This window comes from Hylobates moloch, unplaced genomic scaffold (assembly GCF_009828535.3).
Source record: "Hylobates moloch isolate HMO894 unplaced genomic scaffold, HMol_V3 SCAFFOLD_8, whole genome shotgun sequence".
Taxonomy (NCBI): domain Eukaryota; kingdom Metazoa; phylum Chordata; class Mammalia; order Primates; family Hylobatidae; genus Hylobates; species Hylobates moloch.
In genome coordinates, this window is record NW_026652283.1 from 65,910,436 (window position 1) to 65,934,133 (window position 23,698).

General features: G+C 34.5%; 1 protein-coding gene across 7 annotated transcripts in view; it reads right to left on the bottom strand.

Moving 5' to 3' along the window:
• DCAF6 (DDB1 and CUL4 associated factor 6) overlaps window positions 1-23,698 on the bottom strand; it is a 133,798-nt gene that overhangs the window by 68,720 nt on the left and 41,380 nt on the right. For all 7 annotated transcript variants that reach the window (XM_058441853.1, XM_032161084.2, XM_032161082.2 and 4 more), the window contains exons 5-10: window positions 19,316-19,429; window positions 15,637-15,772; window positions 13,222-13,436; window positions 4,036-4,129; window positions 2,623-2,742; window positions 1,815-2,075 (exon numbers count right to left, since the gene is read on the bottom strand). In XM_058441853.1, coding sequence (XP_058297836.1) covers window positions 1,815-2,075; window positions 2,623-2,742; window positions 4,036-4,129; window positions 13,222-13,436; window positions 15,637-15,772; window positions 19,316-19,426 — 937 coding nt within the window. In that variant the 5' untranslated portion in view covers window positions 19,427-19,429. The remainder of the gene's footprint in view (window positions 1-1,814; window positions 2,076-2,622; window positions 2,743-4,035; window positions 4,130-13,221; window positions 13,437-15,636; window positions 15,773-19,315; window positions 19,430-23,698) is intronic.

Genomic DNA, 23,698 nt, shown 5'->3' on the forward strand with positions numbered 1-23,698 from the left:
AATGCAAAAGAGATTGGACAAAAAACAAAAACAGAAACAAATTAAGTCCTTACTCCTGAAACGTTGAACTCCAGAATAATGAAAAAGCTGTTATCAGAACAACTACAGTCATAACCTTCAGATGTTACATCTAACACCAAATCATTTTTCTCAATAGTGATACTGTCTTGGTAACATGGAAATGTTCTAATTATCTATAGCTTAGTCAACCAAAATTCTTGCATAATCTCCCAGTTAAAAATATTTTCTTACTTCCTATAAATAATTTATGAGTAAAAGTACTGAGTAATGTTTCAACAATCATCACATGATCACCAAAAATATTTTTTCTTCTTCAATAATTCAAATGATTGTCATATTTAATACTTACATTAAATACTGAAAGGAATTTAGCAATTTGAAATGCAGTAATTGAAATGCATTAAATAGCTTTAAAAAATAAAGTTCCAAATACTTTACTCATAAATATGTTTAAGAAACAACTAGAATTAGTTGGGATTCAGTGGAAGCTGAATGTAAGCTAGTCTTCTTGCTAAGTTTTCCTAAAAACTTATAATTGATCAATATGTTCAACAATATCACTTTAAAAATTCTGCTTTTCCCAACTTTACCCGCTTTGAAAAACAAACTTTTAACTACTTCTGCCTTTAATTCCCAAATCTTCCTAAATATTTTATTTTTCCATAAATTAAAATGCTATGTTGACTGAGTGTGAAAACCTTGATTCTGTAGCTCAGCTTTAGCTTATTATTATGGATAAAATGTATACAGTGTTAACAGTTATGTAACTGACTCTGGCTTTTATTCCCATAGAAACTGAAAATGAATTACTAAAAGTGGTATATACTGATAAAAGAGTGCTTAAATTAAAATATCCCATATTTGGTAATCTGGCATCAGTTTCCAGAGATGTAAGAATAAAGTGACAGCTTGGCAGCTAAGCTGTTAGAAATTTTTTTATAGGTTTCAGCTTAGGCCTGCCAGCTATATTTCTAGCTGCTAATAATTCTGGCTCTATATTGAGTAAAATTCTTCCTTAGAAGAACCAAAGAAAACTATGAATAAATATCTTATTGGTTTTTATAATTACATGTATATAGTTTAAAGTACCGAGTAAACTGTAGATACATCTGTTGAAAATTACTATTATAAATACTAGCACATTCCATAGTTAGGGGAAAAAAGTTGACCATAAAGACTTATAATACTGAGAAAAAAATAGCATTTTAACAGAATGTAGAGATTTTCACTAGCATCAAGTATCAAGAAGATAAGCATTTGGTAAAATAATTCCTTTTCATGTAAATACTGGAGAAATTTTTTGGTAAATTATATGTTGTTGACAAAAGACCATATCAAATCCACCACAGAGAGTATATTAAAAGTACTGCATTATTTGAGGGAAAATAATCAAGAATATACGTAAAGTGAAACTAATACTGATATTTTTGTAATCACTTTAATATAGACATAAAATCAAATAAATCTAGAAAGATATTTTGGTCTCTAATAATCTATAAAATAATATTTAAGTCAGGCACATTAAACTATGTCAAAACACTATCTTTTGGTACTTGTACTTTTAAAATAATTGTTTTATATAAATTGAAGATTCCTGCTATTTGTTAAAATTCATGCAAGTAAGACTTAATTTTTGTGTTTGTTACATAACCATATATTACATGTCATTTTGATCATTTATTCCAACAAGAAGCTGATGTGATTTAGTATCTTTCAAAATAGCCAGTAAAGAAGTTTTCATTATCAAAAATCATTAGATGAACCACAGCATACTTAGAGAGGAATATCCTCACCAGACTGATGATGTGTGTGGTGTCCAGATGCCTCAACAGACTGCCTTTGTTCACTGTCTGGAGAAGATAGCAAAGGAGCAGAATGAGGGCTTTCTGTGGGAGATGATGTCGAATGAGCCTGAGCTGACATTGTAGAGGATGTAGAAGGCTGAAGAAATTGTTCAGCTGGAGTATCTACTTCCATTGCAGTTTCACTCACTTCCAAATCAGGACTTGATGGGACCGTAGGAAGAGTTGAAATATCTGATTGACTTGTTCCACCTTCAAAACACACATTAATGCAAATTCAAATTTTAAATATTTTCTAAAACCAACAACTCTAAACAGATATGCTCAGAAAACACATTTACATTTACACACACAAATATATTATTTGTGATAATAACCACTGGTGATTTGGCCCATTTGACAAAATAGGCCAGTCAAGAGGGGTAAAAATTTATCTACAACATATTCTTGTTAAAGCAATATTTCCAATTACATAAAACTTGTTTATACACAGAATTTTATGTATTTCCATTCTCAGAGCACATTAAAAAAAGGCTTAAAATAGGAAACCTCAGATTCTTTTACTTTACTTTGAGAAAAGCAAAACATATCCACTAGGTCCAATGGCACCAGAAGGGACAAATTATATCCAATACCTTTTATTCTCTACTACTTCATGCCATACATGTGTGAATCATAAGAACCTTGTGATTATTACAGATGTAGAACATGGTATAATTTACATGATATAAATAAAAACAGGCTTCAATAAGTAGTCTTTGCCAGCTTTCTGATGACTTTAATTAATATTAAAAATTACCTCTGGGTCGAGATCTTCCTCGTCCTCTATTGCTTTGTGCAACCTCACTTGCTTCTTCGAACCATCTTGATAACATATCAGACATTCTCTGCATCAATGACACATTGGGACTCTGCTCTCCTATTACAATATAGGTCTTATCAGTGAGTTTAGTAATACGTCAGAATCTTTCATTAATACAAAAACCTAGATTTGAAGGGCTTTAAAATGAAAGCATTTTTTAAAAAATCAAATTTCCTAAATAAATTGTATGAATGTATATAAATCTATTACAGCTTTCATCACATTTTATAGTAATTGTTTATATCAGTGACTCTCCATGTGTATGGTAAAGTTTGTTGAGAACAGGGCTCACCTCTCCTTCATCTTTGCCTATTCTTAGGTACCTCTAAACCTCCCACCTCCTACCTCAACCTAAATTTTTAGTTCTAAGAGTACCCAGCCAAGAAAGGCTCATAAATTCTAAGTTTAATAGATTAAAAGAAAGGTTTTCCCTCTCCCTAAAGCATTATAATCAAGTACAGACACAAAATAGCCTTATGTTTTTGCATGAAGTTTCCTTAAAGTCAATTTATTTTCAACATCATTTACTGTAAGCAAATTCCAGATATTTGAAATTAACTAGAACCAGAAAGTATTTTGTCTCCTCCCTCACTCCTTTTCCTCCTGCAAGTAAACAAGTTTTTCCAAGGGCATTTTCAAATTAAAAGTGTAATGTCAAATTCAAAATGTGACAACTCTATTCTATAGTCTTATAATTTAAAATGAAAATTGGTTCTTCTTACATTTTCTGTGAAATCAGAGTTTATTTTACACTTTACTGCCTTTATATAATGTAGCTCATATATTGAGAAATATGCTTTTGATCACAAGAGATGTTTCAGAAGTCATTATAGTAAGATTTTGGTTACAGACCAATTTAATAAAACATAATTATATAGAATTATAATTCATAGATTAATTCTATTTTCAAGTGTGCTATCTTAAAGCTCCCAGGGTAGATTCTTATGTTTATCAAAGGCACTTGACAGAAAACATTTTAAGTGCTAATATAAAACCTTTGGCCTGAGTTTTCATTTCTCTTAATATCTAATAAAAGACAAAAACTGCGAAGTCTGACAACACCCAATGTACTATGGGGCAATGGGCATTCTTATACTTTCAGTGGGAATGTAAATTAGCACATCTTTTTTTGACAGTAATTTGATAACAACTACCAAAATTAAAAGGTACTTATCCAGTGACTCAGCCATTCCACTTCTAAGAATTTATCCTAAGATATATGTGCATAAGTATACCTATATGTATAAGAATGTTCATTACAGAATCATTTATAATAGTGAAGAAACTGGAAGTTAAAATATTAATTTTAAAATACCATATACAAAGAAAAGCTGACCAAAGTATAGTTACCATCTCGTTCTCGTTCACTTTCCGGCCTTGCTCTGGGTCCAGTATCTGACCAATCACCACGAAGTCTCAAACGCTTAACTGGTGGTTGTCGCAACTAAAAAATAAGAACGGGTAAATTCTATGTAAGTCTAAAACTCATCTACTCTCAACTCTTAAAGCATACTTTATGTCTATTTATTTCCATCTCCCTACTTCTTGACTATGCAAATTAGATCTACATGAAAATATGAAAGACACTGGTATAAGCCACATCAGTCTTTTAAAGTACTCATTCTGAGGATAAATATCCACTGATGTTGACAGCCTATATCTAATATCTTCAACCTAAAGAGTCTGAACGCAACTTTGAAATCATGTATATGTGATTTCTAATCCCACCTGTATCACCTTCCAGCTGACAAAAGGAAGATATTTTTAACCATCTTGAGCCTTAGTTTTCTATTGTGATGATAAATATGGTCTAGTTAAATTACCCACATACCTAATTAACAATGGGAACCATCATTATTTTTATTTATTATTGACAATTTACTCTTCAGTTCCCAAACAGGATCTATTCCAACCCTTTATGACTTGCCTCAGGCTATCTATTCCATCCTGCTGCCCTCATTCTTGCCCTCTAACAATTTTTCCTCCTACTTCAGAGAAAATAAAAATGACATCATTTTCTTCAGCTGAATTCTATAAATTAAATCTACATCTACAACTTTCCAACTCCTTCCAGCCTTTCTTGAAGGGTGTATCATTTATTCTATTTAAGCCTAATTTCTCCATCTGTGCTTTTTATTTCATTCCTTCAACTCCTTGAGTATCTTGCCTGACCAATTATTCTCTCTTTTCTATACCTACATCCATTTTCTCTCTTGGCTCTTTGCCACAACATGCTAAAGGTTCTTACCATTTTTAAGAAAAAAAACAATATTTCAGCTTCATAAAATCTCAGTTTTACAGCTACAGTCCTTTCTCTTGCTATCACTTTACTCAAGCTTCTTGAGAAAATTCTATATTCAATCTACTACTCCTCCTTCAATCCACTGTAGTCAATCTTTTCACTGATTTCCTATCTTTCCACTAACTTCATTCTCACCAGTCACCAGTGAATATCAATTGCCAAGTTAATTGATCAATTATAAAAAATGTTCAATAATATGATCAATAATCGATTGCCAACTCAAAGAGCATCTTTCAGAGCTTATTTAACATGTTTATGGCACCTATCACTCTTGACCGCTCCCTTTAATGTTTACATTTTTAACTTTTTTTTTTTCCAGGCAGGGTCTCACACTCTTGTCCAGACTGGATTGCAGTGGTCCCATCATAGCTCACTGTAACCTCCAACTCCAGAGCTAATATGATCTCCAGCCACAGCTTCCTGAGTAGTTGGTCCATGTGCCACCACAAACAGCTAAGTTTTAAAAATTTTTTTAGAGATGGAGTCTAGCTATGTTGCCCAGGTTGGTCTTGAACTCCTGGCCTCAAGCAATCCTCCCACTTCAGCCTCCCAAAGTGTTGGGATTACAGGCATGAGCCACCACATTTGATCCATTTTAAACATTTTTGTATTGAAATATAATTCACATACCATAATATTCATAATTTTAAATTATGCAATTCAGTGGTGTATATTCATAAAGCGGTACAACCATCATCATTATATAATTCCAGACCGTTTTCATCATCCCAGAAACAAACCATCATCAGCCAGTCCCCGCTCATCCCTCTGCTCAGCTCCTGGCAACCACTAATCTACTTCCTGTCTCTGTGGATATGCCTTTTCTAAACATTTCATATAAATAATCATACAATACATGGCCTTTTGTGTTTGGTTTCTTTCACTTAGCATTATGTTTTCAAGGTTTATTCATATTGTAGCAGGTATCAGTACTTCATTTTTCATAATACCCCATTTTAGCAAGATACCCTATTCTGTTCATCCATTCGTCAATTGGTTGACAAATAAACTTATTCCACTTATTGGCCATTATGAATAATGCTGAATTGAGCATATGTACAAGTTTCTGTAGGAACATGTTTCAATTCTCTTGGGTATACAGGAGAACTACCCACAGGATAACTACCCAAAAGAATTGAAACATAGTACCTCATTTTATTGCACTTTGCTTCACTGAATTTCACAGACACTGTAGTTTTTTACAAATTTAGTGGCAACCCTGCATTGAATAAGACTATTGGTGCTATTTTTTCCAACAGCATGTGCTCATTTTATGTTTGTGTCACATTTCAGTAATTCTCATATTTCAAACTTTTTCATTATTATCCTACCTACTGATGGTGATCTGTGATCAGAGACCTTTGATCTTACTATTGCAATTGCTTTGGGGAGCCACAAATCGCATCCATGTAAGACTCTGAATTTAATTGACAAACGTTATGCGTATTCTGACTGCTTCACTGACCAGCTGTTTCCCCATCTCTCTCCCTCTCGAGCCTTCCAATTTCTTGAGACACAACAATAATATTGAAATTAGGCCAGTTAATAACCCTACAATGGTCTCTAAGTGTTCAAGTGAAGGGAAGAGTCATATGCCTTTCACTTTAAATCAAAAGCTAGAAACAATTAAGCTAAGTGAGGAAAGCATGTTGAAAGCCAAGACAGGCTAAAAGCTAGGCCTCTTGCACCAAACAGTTAGCAAATTTGTAAATGCAAAGGAAAAGTTCTGGAAGGAACTTTTAGAAAAGTGCTACTCCAGTGGACATATGAATGACAAGAAAACGAAACAGCCTTATTGCTGATATGGAAATAGTCTGAGTGGTCTAGAAGGAAGATCAAACCAGTCATCACATTCCCTTAAGCTAAAGCCTAACCCAGAGCAAGGCCCTAAATCTCTTCAAAGCTATGAAAACTGATAGAGGTGAGGGAGCTGTAGAATAAAAGTCTGAAGCTAACAGATGCTAGTTCATGCAGTTTAAGGAAAGAAGCTGTCTTTCTACAACATAAAAGTACAAGGTAAAGCAGCAAGTCCTGATGTGGAAGCTGCAGCAAGTTATCCAGAAGATCTAGCTAAGATAATTGATCAAAGCGGCTACACAAAACGACAGATTTCCAATGCAGATGAAACAGCCTTCTATCAGAAGCAGATGCCATTTAGGACTTTCACAGCTAGAGAGGAGTTGATGCCTGGCTTCAAAGCTTCGAAGGACATGCTGGTTCTCTTGTTAGGGGCTTATGAAGTGGTGACATTAAGCAGAAGCCAATGCTCATTTACCATTCTGAAAATCCTAAGGCCCTTAAGAATTATGTTTAATTGAATCTGCTCTATAGATGGAATAACAAAGCCTGGGTGAGGGCACACCTCTTTACAGCATGTTTTATTGACTATTTGACGCCCGCTATTGAGACCTACTGCTCAGAAAAAAATTTTCCTTTCAAAATACTACTGGGCGTTGACAATGCACCTGGTCATCCAAGGGCTCTGACGGAGATGTACATGGAGATTAACATTTTCATTGCATCCCATGGATCAAAGAGTAATTTCAACTTTCAGGTCTTATTTAAGAAACACATTTTGTAAGGCTATAGCTGCCATAGATAGTGATTCCTCTCATAGATCTGTGAAAAGTCAACTGAAAACCTAGAAAGGATTCACCATTCTAGATGCCTTATTAAGAACATCTGTGATTCGTGGGCAGTCAAAATAACGATATTAACAGGAGTTTGGAAGAAGTTAATTCCAACCCTAATGGATCACTTTGAGGGGTAGAAGACTTCAGTAGAGGAAGTCACTGCAGATGCGGTGAAAACAACAAAAGAACTAGAATTAGAAGTACAGACTGAAGGTGTGACTGAATTGTTGCAATCTCATGATAAAACTTTAACAGATATGGAGTTGCTCCTTATGGATGAGCAAAGAAAGTGGTTTCTTGAGGCACAAACCACTTTCTTTACTCATCCATAAGAAGCAACTCCTAGTGAAGATGCTGTGAACATTGCTGAAATGACAACAAAGGATCTATTATACAGTACACCACATAAACTTAGTTGATAAAGCAGCAGCAGGGTTTGAAAGGACTGACTCCAATTTGGAGAAAAGTTCTGTTGTGGGTAAGAAGCTATCAAACAGCATTACAAGCCACAAATACATCTTTTATGGAAAGAAGAGTCTATTGATGCAGCAAACTTCACTGATGTCTTATTTCAAGAAACTGTCACAGCCCCAACCTTCAGCAACCACCACTCTGATCAGTCAGCAGTGATCAACATCAAGGTAAGCCCCTCCACCAGCAAAAATAATACAACTTACTGGGGTTCAGATGATTGTTAGCACTTTTTAGCAATGAAGTATTTTTAAATTAAGGTATATACATTGATTTTTAAGATATAATGCTATTGCACACTTAATAGACTATGGTACAGCATAAACATAACTTTTACATGCACTGGGAAACCAAAAGATCTGTGTGACTTGCTTTACTGCAATATTTACTTTATTGCAATGGTCTAGAACCAAACCTGCAATATCTCCAAGAGAAGCCTGTATATCTAGGAGAGGAAGTACGGGTCATATAATAACTCTAATTTTTTGAGGTTTCCAATTTCTCTACATGTTTGTCAACACTTGTTATTGTCTGTCTTTTTTATTTTAGTCATCCTAGTGGGTATGAAGTGATATTTCACTGTGGTTGTGATTTGCATTTCCCTGAGGACTAATAACATTGAGTATTTCCTGATGTACTTATTGCCATTTTTATTATATGTCTTCTCTGGGAAAAAAAGTATTATATATTCAAATCCTTTACCTATTTTTAAGTTTGGATATTTGTCTTTTTATTGTTGCACTGTAAGTGTCCCTTATACATTCTGGATACTAAACTGTAACCAGACACATGATCTGCAAAACATTTTCTCCCATCCTGTGGGTCACTCCTTTTATTTTTATTTATTTTTTAAAAACAGCATTCATTGATTCTTTTTTCCTGAAAATTAAGCAGGTTTTGATAAAAACTTGGTGACACTTAACTGTGAATTTTCTGATTTCTTCTGGAAACCATACCTAGTAACATGAATAGAAAAAAATCTTTGCATCCTCAGTAAAGGAGACAGAAAAAAAAAATCCCCATAAATTCCATATTATGTGTAAGTATGGCTAAAGGCAACTGAGGATAGTAAAATCTACACAGGAAGACATAAGTGTGTGACAGGGAATAACCAGAACAAAGGAAGCTTAATGTGGCAGCTGTGCAAATTTTCAAACAACTAATCACTCCCAAAAGGAGAGGGCTTCATCCTTCATATGAACTATTCTTAAAACAATATAATAGAATCTTGCTTCGTGGTTTCAAGAGAGAGGAATTTTTATATTACATAGCCAAATAACTGGTTTTACAACCTCAGCAATTATTTATAGAATAAAATCTTCAAATCAAAAACAATCTCAAGTTTGACTTTCTGAGTATGTGAAATAACCTAGTCAAGAATACTGAAAATGGCGTTTCATTCACCAAGTATTTTTTTGAGCACCTTCTATATGTCAGGTACTATTACAGGTATTGGAAAACAACAATGGACAAAACACACAAAAAATCCCCAACGTCACAGAATTTACAGTCAATGGAGCAAACACCACATGAAATAAAAAAGCAAAATATACATAGGAAGTTATTGTTATGGAGACAAATAAAGTAGAAAAGGGGATAGGTAGTATCAGTTAAAGGCTGTGATTTTAAATAGGATGGTGAAGTAGGGCTTCACCAAGAGAAGGTTACATAAGCAAAGACCTGAAATACACAGGGAAGAAAAAATCCAGGTAACCAGGGAAGAGCATTTCAGGCAGAGTAAATGCAAAATCCTAAAATAGAGTCATGCTTGGCCTGAGTTACTAAGCAAGTAGATGTGGTTAGAGCAGAGTAAAGAAAAGAACAGTAGAAGTAATAATTAGGACCAGATAATAAGATCTTGAAGCCACCATCAGGACTTCAGTTTTGCTTTAGGTCAGATAGGGAGCCACTTAGAATGTTGATGAGAAGAGTGGCATGATTTAACTTATGTTTCTAAGGATCACTTTGAATGCTATATAGCTATAGGGCTGTAGCAAGTGAAAGCAGGAAGACTGGTTAGAAAGCTAGCAAAATCAACTATAAAGGGGGATAGGCCATGCCAGAGATGCTGATAGCTCGGATCAGGGTGGTAATGTAGCAAGGGTGGTGGTAAGCAGTAGTCAGATCTGGAGTATATTTTTAGGCACAAGCTATGGGGACCAGAAGAAAATGAAAGAATGAATTCAACAAAGAAGCCCAATAATGGGGTAGGGCAGGTGGTAAACTATCAAAAGTAAGAAAAGAGAGATGATAAAAAGAAAAAAGGATACAAAAATAAGGGAAAACAGAAAGTACAAAAAAAATTAAGACAAAAGAAGGAACCAAAGAAAGAAGGGGACAAAAATGAAAGAAATTATTAGAGGCAGTACTCCACAAATTGAGAAAATACAAAACTATTATGGAAACATAAGACAAAATCATACAATAAACTTTTATTCATGCTTTAAAACCTTCCTCAGGCTTTACTAATGTTCTCAATCAAGATTAGTTCTACTTATACAGAACATAGTCCTTATAAATAATTCTATATTAAGTTTTACATATTTATTTACTTGTATCTCTACTTCCACTAAGCTGTGAATTCCTTAAGTAAGAGATCATGTCTTTGTCTGGCCATCCTTCATTTTCCAAAGTTTAGTAAAAGACTTGGTGTATAGTAGGCACCCAATAAATATTTGGTGAGTTAAGTTTGTCTGAATACTATCATCAAAGTTTTAGTATAAAACACCAAAACGTGTCAGAATTACAAATAAGACAGATTATTAATTTATTCTATGTATACCTCTGAATTGTTTGGTTTGTTATAAAAAGCTTTTTTTTTTTTTTTTTTTTTTTTTCTGAGACTGAGTTTTGCTCTTGTCACTCAGGCTGGAGTGCAATGGCGCGATCTTGGCTCATGCAACCTCCTCCTGGGTTCAAGCAATTCTCCTGCCTCAACCTCCCAAGTAGCTGGGATTACAGGCGCCCGCCACCAAGCCTAGCTAATTTTTGTATTTTTAGTAGAGAAAGGGTTTCACCATGTTGGCCAGGCTGGTCTCAATCTCCTGACCTCAGGTGATCCACCTGCCTTGGCCTCCCAAAGTGCTGGGATTACAGGCATGAGCCACTACGCCCCAGCCAATAAGCATAATTTAAATCCACTTTCAGCATTATTTTTCTTAATTTAGTTAATGCAACAAACAAGACCAAGGAAGGCTCCCAGAAAAAAAAAATGTTCATGACTCAGCCTCATTCACTCTGATTATATAAATATCTTTTGGCTAAGTATTCCATGGTATCAAAACTAGTTGGCCCACTTAAAATGTCTATGGACTTCCAAGTCTTTCATTATGTAACAATCACAGTTTGACTATAACTTTACTTACCCATGTATTTCAAGGGGAAATTTACATAGCAGTAACAAAATGACAGAGCAGATTTCATGTTTTCAACCAGAATAAACTCAAAAATCATTTTATTAGCCATCGTACCCTTCTTCATCAATTTCCTAATTCAAATAAATACACTGCAGTGATAAAAATCTCAAAGTATATTTATAAAGTAATCCTGATTTCTAATTTTACAGCCCTCTACACCTGAAATTATGAGGAATGAATATAGTTTTGTATCTCGTAGGAATTCCAAAATCACTGTTATTAGTAACCTTTAAAATGTATTAATAGGCATTAAGCCAATACCAAAAAGTCACCGAAAATAAAAATCAATGGTTAATTTCAAGAGACTTTTACAAGCCAAAGTTCAGAGTGAATAAACACAGGACATTATAAAATAAAAAAGCCAAAGTGAAAAACATGTTGAGGAAAGAAGCTTAACAGGTTAAAGTAAACTTTGTTCTATAGCTGTGTACTGTCAAAGATACCTTATTTCTACTTTTCCCCTTTTATAAATAATAAATTCATTATCTTCTAGTAGTTTTGTGAAAGTAATTCATTCACCTAATTTTCAATATATACAACTACTTTAACTTATCTTTTTCCCCACTTGTATTTATTTTGTAAAATATACCTAGGGTTAATGTTATAAATCACTAGTATGTAACTGTGAAAGAGGCACAATTGGGAGAGAAAGGGACTGCTGTCCATATATGAAGAGTAAATGGTAATAGGTAAAAATTCTATTGATCCATGGACATACACATTTAGTCTCTTGGAAATTTATCATCATATTTTCTATTATTTTAATCGCCTTTTCTGCAAGTGTTAGCACTGTTGATCTTTCTTGCTGCTGCTGTACATCTACAAAGATAAACATTTTGCTATCAAGTATATTCTCCTTAAAAATAATTTAAAATATTTTTTTCTAAAGCCTTATCCCTAATAATTCACTATTAATTAGTATTTAGAATATCAATGATAAATTAGTGATTTATTATTACTAATACTAATATTAGTACTAAATATTCTTAATAATTAAGAATAGATGCTAGTAATTATTTACTATTAATTATAACACAAATTACAAAATACAAATACATTAATTCTAACACAAATTACAAAATACAAATACAAAATACAAATACACAAATTACAAAATACTATTTTTGTCATTGCTAATCATAATTATACATTAACTAATTACTAACTATAATTAGTAACTATTAGTAATTAGTAACTAATTGTTAATTATAATTATTAATAACTGATAGTAATTTATTAGCTTATATTCTTTCAAGTATGTCTCATGTTTTTTGTTTTCTGAACTGTAAGTGCCTTGAAAATTAATTTTTTTTTTTTTCTTTTTGGCCTTTAGGCCTCAAGAGCCACTGAATCGTTTTCTGAATTGAATAAAGGACATGGTGTTTTTGTTGTTGTTGCTTTTTCTGAGATGGAGTTTCGCTTTTATTGACCAGGCTGGAGTGCAATGGCGTGATCTTGGCTCACCACAACCTCCCCCTCCCGGGTTCAAGCGATTCTCCTGCCTCAGTCTCCTGAGTAGCTGGGATTACAGGCATGTGCCACCACGCCCAGCTAATTTTGTATTTTTAGTAGAGACGGGGTTTCTCCATGTTGGTCAGGCTGGTTGTGAACTCCCAACCGCAGGTGATCCACCCACCTCGGCCTTCCAAATTGCTGGGATTACAGGCATGAGCCACCATGCCCGGCCAAAGGACATGGTTTTGAGTAAACCTACCTCTTCTCTTCTCTCTTCCGCAGAAGGAGTTTTAAGTTCTCGTGCTGTATCATCTTTCGGGTCAAAAAGATATATGTAATCTGAAGAGTAACTAACGAGAATCTCTTGACCATCTTCACTGTAACACAGAGATGTCACTCTGCAGGACTTATTATTAAGATGGGAAGGAATAAAACGGGCAACCATTCCAGTAGTCCCTCGACCTGCATAATTCCCTAAAAAAGAAACAAGAAGTTATTTAAAATTAATAATGTTTTAAAGAAAAACATTTTTTAAAACTCAATCTGAATATTACATATGTGACTTAATGTAGCAATATAAATAAAAGCCATCATGTTTATTTCTAGTAGAGGTTCTTTCTCTGTAGTCAGATTTTGTAACAAAACAAAAAAGAATATGATATAAAGGTAACACCTCTACAAAAAAATTTCATGATTGTCTGAATTCCAGATTACATATGCTTTGTTGAAATGAGTTAATCAAGGAAAATGATTTATAAATACAATCACACGAAGTCAGCTTCCAAAAGTTCCCCCCAAATTAAGATAATAAATTTTTACAAAAAGCTAATACTTATTAGCATACTACATACATTAGTATGCAATGTATGCAATATCCTTAAGATGATACAACTTTTACTTTTTAAAAAAATTTCTGATTGCCATGAAATTTGCCTGTTATATAGTACAGAGTTCAGAATACTATTCCAATTTTAATTAACTCTGGTAGTTTTCAATGCCATATGATAGATAGGTGCACAACTGGCACTTTGTGCCCTAGGGGCCCAGGAATGCTAAATTCTAAGAATCCCACAAAGCTGTATAACCTTGCACAATGAAGTCTTATCATGCTCAAAATGTCAACTGTGTCCACCTGTTGAGAAACAATAATTAAGCCTATTATTTCATATTATATTACTATTGTTTCCCCTAAATGTACATATCCAAATAGATTGGACTCCTCAATTATTATTAGATATGTGACTTAATGTAGCAATATAAATAAAAGCTATCACAGTTCCACAAAGAAAGATCTCATCTGGTATTCCCATCTCAATAATCTATGTCCATCTTTACTGACATTGTGGGTTTCTGCCCAAGTCCGCCTTTATTTTTAACAATATAAAATACGTGAAAATACGAATGTGCATTCGGGGTGTGTGTGTGTGTGTGTGTGTGTGTGTATGTGTGTGTGTGTGTGTGTAATCCTGGCCTTCCTTTACTGAAAAAATGTGAATGGAAGTTGACTTCTAATTGGTTATTTTGGAAGTATTTTGATCCTATAGTGAGTGAAGGGAAAGAGCACTAGTTTATATTAGATTCAAATTCAGTATTCAGCATTATTAACAGCACTTTAAGGTAAGCAGGAATAAATATATGCTACACATTAATACATACCCAAGTCGCTGTTCTAAATTTTCTTACTACCACATTTACCATTGTTTTCTTGATTGAAAAACAGCAGAGTCTCCCCAAAATTCATGTCTACACAGAACCTCAGAATGTGACCTTTACAGATGTAGTTAGTTACAGTGAGGTCATACTGGATTAGGGCTCACCTAATCCAGGGCCCACCTCACCCTAACTGGATTAGGGGTGGGCCCAAATCTAGTATGACTAGTGCCCTAAGAGGAAAATGTAAACGCAGACACACATGGGGAAAATGACATGTAAAGAGAGAGAGTGGCAGAGATTAGAGTGATTCATCTACACCAAGGGGATGCCAAGGATTGGCAGCAACCACCACAACCTAGGGGAGAAGGCATGGAACAGAGCTTCCAGTAGAAACCAATCATAAGACATCCTGATTTCAGACACTGAGCCTCCAGAAATTTAAGAGAATAAATTTCTGTTGCTTTAAGATACCCAGTTTGTGGTCATTTGTTATGGCAGTCCTGCCAAACTAATACATCAAATGTTACAACTCTTTTTTTTTTTTGAGACGGAGTCTTGCTCTGTCACCCAGGCTGGAGTGCAGTGGCGCAATCTCGGCTCACTGCAAGCTCCACCTCCCGGGTTCACGCCATTCTCCTGCCTCAGCCTCTCCAAGTAGCTGGGACTACAGGCGCCCGCCACCACGCCCGGCTAATTTTTTGTATTTTTAGTAGAGACAGGGTTTCACCATGGTCTCGATCTCCTGACCTCGTGATCCGCCTGCCTCAGCCTCCCAAAGTGCTGGGATTATAAGCGTGAGCCACCGCGCCCGACCCAAATGTTACAACTTTTTAAACTGCAAAAGTATCATCCCAAAGGGTCAGAAACACTTGGTGAAATGTTATTTTTTATAATAACCATATTAAACAAATACTATTTTCTGAAATTTTATAACAAACAAGAAATTTTAAAACTGAAAATGTCATAAAAATTTACTCTTTGAACTGACAGTCCTATATTTTCTCTAATATTATCTTCTTACCTGTAGCTCTTGTGCCCAGCATTCGCCGATCATATATTCGTACTGAGCTGTCAGAACAACCAACAGCAAGGTAATACGGTATTGGTGGGCAAATAGCAACCGATGTGGCAGCACGTCGACAGTTAATTAAAATATCCTACAAAACATAACATAATACCACTTACATACAGTTATACAGCAGAGGTGAAGTTATATTTAAAAAATTTTCTCATTAGTAATTAGAATAACCATTGCAGAACTCCTAATTCAGTCAAGAATGACAATGAGCAGAAAAACAATATGGCTTTCTTTTAACTTTTTTTTCAGATTTCTACTAGAAATTATTTCTAATACATTCAGCCTATGTGAAATCAAAATAAATATACTCAATATTTCTAAGGAAGATACTCTTTTCTTTACAGTCAGCCATACAACTTCAAAACTGATTGATTTCTACCACAATATTGTAGACTTTCCTTACAAACCAAAGTAAGAAAAAATATGAAAATATTAAACTTAATTAAAATACAGATTTTTAAAATGATCAGTATTTGAGCAATTAAATACATTCTAAAAAGGAAAAAGTAAAAATTACTTTCAAATATAAGACTGAAAATAGAGTAATTATACTAGAACAGTGCCAGCTACAAAAAGATGGTAATAATCCAAGAAACTCATATTTATGTGACCACAATTAAAACTGTCTAAACTAGCTACATTTCATACAATGTTATAATACAATTTGAATTATTTCTCAAAAATGCCTGTTAAATATTCCCATACTCATGAATAATGAATATCTTTAGAAATGTAAAAAATTCAAAATTACCTATATAATGTATCACTAAGTCATTAGTACCATTAGAAATGCCTGCTATTATTGGTCCACTTGACAGCAAAGATGGAGTTATAATCTACCTATGACAAATCTCTCATACTGTCTATAACTACTGATTATTTATATAGTATTCATATTTTTTTTCTTTTTGAGACATGTCTTGCTCTGTTGCCCAGGCTTACAGTGGTGTGATCACAGCTCACTGTAACCTCAAACTCTTGAGGTCAAGTGATCCTCCTGTCTCAGCCTCTCAAGTGGCTAGGACTACAGGTGCACACCACCATACCAGGCTAATGTTTTAAAAAAATTTTTGTACAAATAGGGTCTCACTATGTTGCCTAGGCTTATTCATAATATTTTAATTGTAATCATTGCTATTAAAATATAACAAAAAATTAACTTCTATATTTTATACTTCTCTTTACTTATAAAACCTTTCTCCTTAACCAGCTCAAAAATAAAGTACACATATAAATACAAACCCTGCAAAAGACAGGTCTTACTATGTTATTACTTATCTCTGTAGAAGAATTAGAAATTGTAAGAGCTAGTACCCCAAACATATATCCTGAAGGTACTCTGTTGATTCCATACTGCTTTGTCTAATGACTCTCACTCCTCATTCTTCTCAGTAATTTTTTTTTTTTGCGGTCTGTCGCCAGGTTGGAGTGCAGTGCAACCTCCGCCTCCTGGGTTCAAGAGATTCTCCAGCCTCAGCCTCCCGAGTAGCTGGGATTACAGGCATGTGCCACCACACCTGGCTATTTTGTATTTTTAGTAAGAGACAGGGTTTCTCCACGTTGGTCAGGCTGGTCTCAAACTCCTGACCTCAGGTGATCTGTCCGCCTTAGCCTCCCAAAGTGCTGGGATTACAGGCATGAGCCACTGCGCCCAGCCCCTCAGTAATGTTTTTAAGTCAATTTAACCTTATACTTTATTCAATTACTAATCTTAGAACATTACTCTCATTACATACAATTCATTAAACAAATGCCTTTCATTCTAAGTTTTTAGTAGTTAAGGATTACTCTAGTTACCAGTTTTTCTTTATACTCTGCTTCATTTCACTTTTATACATAAAGGAGAAGTTTTACTAAGGAAAGAGTACTTTCACGTCTTATCAGACTTGTTTTCTTATTTTCCTGGGGGTTTTGTTTAGAAAAGCACAACTAAATCTTACTACACTGAAACACTAAAATAGTTTAAGAGAGTTTGCAATAACAAAATTTAGTACCCACCACTTACTCTAAGGAACAGGTATATCAAACACCCCTAATAACCTGATATTTAAACTTATTTCTGAGTTTAGTTCAATGCTTCCCTATTTGCATATCTGTGTATATACAAATACATAACAAAAAAAATGATTAAACTATATATTTAAAGCTTTTTTTGTTTAGTTTTGTTTTGTTTGAGATGGAGTCTCGCACCGTCACCCGAGCTGGAATGCAGTGGTGTGATCTCGGCTCACTGCAACCTCCACCTCCCAGGATCAAGCAATTCTCCTTCCTCAGCCTCCCGAGTAGCTGGGATTACAGGCACCTGCCACCACACCTGGCTAATTTTTTGTATTTTTAGTAGAGACAGGGTTTCACTGTGTTGACCAGGCTGGTCTCAAACTCCTGACCTTGTGATCCACCTGCCTTGGCCTCCCCAAGTGCTGGGATTAGAGGCATGAGCCATCACACCCAGCCTAAAGGTTTTTCAATTTCTACTTTTTGTTTTATTTCTCTGTTTCAAATATATAAAATAATCTTTTTCCCCTAAAGCATGTTAACCAGTTGGTAACTGGTTTATTTAGCAAGTACTTAACGTGATTAATAGTAATACCTTTTTTTTGTAACTTTCAGTAAAAATATATTTTGAATAGTACTTTCTTATTTCATTTACTACTTCAAAATGATCCAAGGAAAAACTACTGTGCTCTAAATAATGTATGTCACGAAAAATCACTTGGAATTACTTGTCTGGGGTCAAAAGACTGAATGATTTCTCAGGCCTTTTATAAGTTTAAAATAGTATTAAAAGCCAAACACGGTGGCTCATGCCTGTAATCCCAGCACTTTGGGACGCCAAGTCGAGAGGATAACTTGAGCCTAGGAGTTTGATGCCACCAGCCTGGGCAATATGGCAAGACCTCCTATCTACTACAAATAAAAAAAAAATTAGTTGAGCATAGTGGCACACACCCGTAGTCCCAGCTACTTGGGAGGCTAAGGCAGGAAGATTACTTGAGCCCAGAAGATTGAGGCTGCAGTGAGCTAGGATTGCACCACTGCACTCTGGCCTGAGATGACAGAGTAAGACCTTGTCTCAAAAAATAAATTAATTAATTTAATTAAATTGTATTAAAGCATAAAAAACTGATAGTAGAGATATTATCTTTAGGAAAGTGGGCTAAATTTGAACAAACATGTTGATGGCATGGTATCTTATTATTTCTTTTTTAAAAAGATAACATGTAATTATTGGTTTAAAAGACAGGAGAAAGAAAGACAAGAAACTACCACAAGCTTTTATAACTGCTATTTGATAAGTAGAAGTTGTTTCCATGAGTAAATGAGATACACTGATATAAATTCTTCGGGTTTTTATAATATTAGAGAGTATATACTGAACAATTTTATTTGAATTTTCATAAATATATTTTAAATGTACAATTAAAATATAAGTTCCCCAACTTCAATATTAACATTTTATATTTTTCAATTTCTGATTATAAAATATATGCTTATTAAATATTTTAGCAAAACAAAAATTTAAAAATTCACCCATAATCTTACCATCCACATAACTTACTGTCCAGTTTTAATTATAACCTTAATTTTTTCTGCATCATTTGTATAAAAATTTAATTCTTACATCTTTACAATCTTCTTTTGTGCAGCTAGTTTTGATGCGTGTATCAAACCACCTAACAGTTCCATCTTCACCACAAGAGAGAAAAGTGTAAGGGTCATTGGGTACAGTCATAATCTGAAGATGAAAAGAAAAGTGCAGATAATCATACTGAACATTTAAACAGACGGCTCTGAAAAACATTCCTACTATTTCATAAAATGATTAAGGTAAAGGTTACAAAAACAATGCATTTTAGTTACTCATGGCTTACCCATGCTATGATTCAGAATGGTACAATACAGACAGAAATAGACAAGAAGTAATTGTTGAATTAATATGATTCAGTACTTTGAAGATTAGCATTAACTTAACTTCAGATAAAAAGTTATTTGAAGTTATAAACCTCTAACAACTAGGGAAGAATGATTCTCCCCTAGGTAGCTTGTTCAAACTATTCAAAGCTTAATTTTTATGTTTTATCTATGTGAATTTATAATGGTACAATAAATACATAAGCAAATTTTCTTCTCTGGTAATGTTTAAGAAAACTGTGGGATGCTGAAATGATTTAAGTGCATAACTCACCTCTCAGAAAAATTTTAATTGTGGTAATGGTTATACAACATGAATATGCTTAATGTCAACGAAATGTACTCTCAAAACAATAGTTTAAATGTCAAACTTTATATGTATTTTACTACAATAAAAACCTTTTTAAAAGAAGTACAATATTTTAGATATGCCTGTATCCACTTCTAATTTAGCAATGACAATATTGTAAGTTGAGGCTCTCTATAAACCCTGCCTCAATAAGTTCTTCTCTCCCTATGTCCCAAAGACCCAGTACCGGTCCGTAGCCTGTTAGGAAGTGAGCAGCAAAGCAGGTAGTGAGCAGCAGGTGAGCGAGCATTACCACCTGAGCTCCACCTCCTGTTGGATCAGCAATGGCATTAGATTCTCATAGGAGCATGGACCCTATGGTGAACTGTTTCTCATAGGTTGTGCACTCCTTATGAGAAGCTAATGCCTGGTGATCTGAGGTACAACAGTTTTAAACCCCACTCCATGTCCATGGAAAAATTGTCTCCTGTGAAACCAGTTCCTGGTGCCTCTGCTATACATGGTTTTCTGTATACAATATTCCTATGTCTGAAACACTGTATATATGAAAGGTGTTCAAACTCAGCCATCAAGGAAATGTAAATTACCACCACAAAGATATACAGCTATACCATACGAGAATAGCCAAAATGAAAGGACTTATAATATCAAGTGTTGATGACAATGTGTAGTAATGGAACACATTGCTGATGGGAGTATAAAATGGTATAATCGCAATGGAAAACTATGCATCAATATCTATTAAAGCTGATCATATGCTTCTCCTATAACCCAGCAATTCCACTAAAAATAAACGCCTGCATGGGGCATGTAAAAACATGCACTAGAATGTTCATAGCAGCACTATTTATATTAGCCAAATACTTGAAACAACCCAAATATCCAACAATAAACTGGGATTAAATTGTTATCTATTGCTAAAATAAAGTACTAAATCATCAGTAATAATGAACAAATCATTACTATTCCCAGCAACATAAATGAATCTCACAAACCTTCTGTGTGAAAAAAGCCAGACACAAAAGAGAAGGCACAGTATGATTCCCATTTTTATAAAATCGTAAAAAGGCCCAAACTAACCTGTACTTTTAAGAACCTAGAAAGCAGTAAACCCTTTGAGGGGGCACAAATGACTTATTGGGGGCTGTTTCTTTTCTAGATGCTGAGTACCTATATATTTCACTTTGTGAAAATTAACCAAGTTGCACAAATACACGATGCCAGCACTTTTCGGTAGGTGTTTTATACTTTTTAAAAATTTACTTGGAAAACTTTTGTCTTAAAAGGTTTACTATTATTGTGGTAAGCAGAATAATGGTAGCCCAAAGATATCTACATCCTATTTGTTAGAACCTACGAATACTTTACCTTAGACTGCAAAAGGGATTTTGTAGATGTGATTAATTAAGGATTGTGACCATAAGGAGATTATCCTAAATTATCCACAGAGGCCCAATATAATTACAAGGGTCTTACTGAGCAAAACAAGGCAGGAGAGTCAGAGTCAGACAAGGAGACAAGATGATGGAAAAAGAAAAAGAAAGAGATCTGAAGATGCAATGTTGCTGGGTTTGAAGATAGAGGAAGGGGACTTGCTCCAAGGAATCCAAGCAGCCTCTAGAAGCTGGAAAAGGCAAGACCAGAAGGAATACACACTTGCCAACACTTCGATTTTAGCCCAGTACACCTTATTTCAGACTTTTGACTTCCAGAACAGTAAGATAATAAATTTGTTACTTTAAGCCACGCGCACACACACACACACACAGACTCTACACATACACACTCACACACACACACGACATGGTTTGGCTGTGATCTCACCTAAATCTTATCTTGAATTGCCACGTGTTGTGGGAGGGACCTGGTGGGAGGTAACTGAATCATGTGGGCAGGTCTTTCCCATGCAGTTCTTGTGATGGTGAATAAGTCTCACAAGATCTGATGGTTTTTAAAATGGGAGTTTTCCCACACAAGCTCTCTTCTCTTGTCTGCTGTCATGTGAGACATGCCTTTCACCTTCCACCATGACTGTGAGGCCTCCCAGGCACACAGAACTGTAAGTCCAATAAGCCTCTTTCTTTTGTAAACTGTCCAGTCTCGGGTATGCCTTTACTAGCAGCATGAAAATGAACTAATATAATAAATAATTTTTAATTTACCAAACTTCAATATATTAATGTCCTTTGCTTCAATTGAACCAATTTTGCAATGAACACAGAATAATAAGATTTATACACTGCAAAAAATATATAAAAAGTATATTCAACCTAAATAAGTATATATTTCAAGGAAAATGAGAATTTTTACTCATTTCATATTTGTGAAAATGTAATTAGTATTCCATCTAATCAAGTCAGCAGTTTACTTAAGAAACTATTTTATCAGTAAGAAATATTTATGTAATTTATTGACTTAGCTTTGATGACTTTATTAAGTAAAATGATTACTTTTGCTTTGTATACTACTGTCTATAAATGAAATTATTGGAAGCATATATTTCCAAGGATATTTATTTTTAAAAACTAGAATACTGAATTTGTTAATCAAATTAATGAACTATGAGCTGTACTCATACTGCTGTTATAAAATTAAATTATTAAAACATATATCTATTTCTTATAATTAATGGCTTTATAAGATATGTTCAGAAATCTGCATCATTTAGGAACCTTTCCTCACGATTTAACCTTCCTCAAGAAGGAGGGGAAAGGTATAAGAATGTTACAGAAGAAGCACTTCTCCAATGGCTGAATAAGACCTCTGAAAATATACTTCTTCATAAAAGCACTGACAACACTACAAAATTTCAAAATCAACTTTTTTAGAACTGTGAAACTTAACCAAGGGATTAGAACAATCCAAGAAACATTTATTCAAGACAAGTAACTGAATCTCAGAAAGAATAGTGAGCTTTGAGCCACTTTAACTAGCGGTATTTTCCCTAAGTCAACAGCAGCCTTGTGACTATGGTAGTTGCAAAAAAACAGTGAACTTCGCAGCCACTGTAAGTCACAAAACAAGTCTGAAACTCCCAATGCCCTATCCTCAAAGACTTATCACAATTTAATCTGTCCTTAAGTTCCCTGGAAAAGCTGCCTTTTAAGGACTTACATGAATCTGACCATATTCAACCCCATCCTGAGGGTGCTTGTCAAAAATAATCAACAGCAATGATTTAACATCACAGTTGCTTGAGGCAGTAATACTAGGTGAGGCAAACAAGAAGCTGACCAGAAAAAGTTAAAAGTAAAAGTAAGAATCAGACATTAATAGAAGAATTTGAAAAGCAACAAAATATTTCTGGGAATTTAGAAATTATGCACATGTATAAGGATGTGCACATGCCAAAGAAGGACCCAAGAAGGCCCTACCTACTCCATCTCTGGCCGACCTTGAGGCTCTGAACAAGCAAGAAGTGAAAGCTAAGGCAGAGTTGTAAATTTCCAGGGCACTTGAAGGCAACCCAAACACACAGACCCCTTTGACAAAGACTGGAAGGCTTACTGGTTCAAGGCATTTAAAGAAATCTCTATCTAATCCTTAGCTGATAACTAAGCTAACCAAGCACAGACTCCAGTGCCTACACCTGAAAAAGAATGCAGATTTAACAGAATTAGTCTAGGAAAATCACTAAACAAACAGCAACGACAGCAATAAACAGCAACAGTGTTTTTCCATTTATTCCATGCTCACGGATTGGAAGAATCAGTATCGTTAAAATGACCATTCAGCCCAACACAACCTACAGATTCAATGCTATTCCTATCAAATTACCAAATC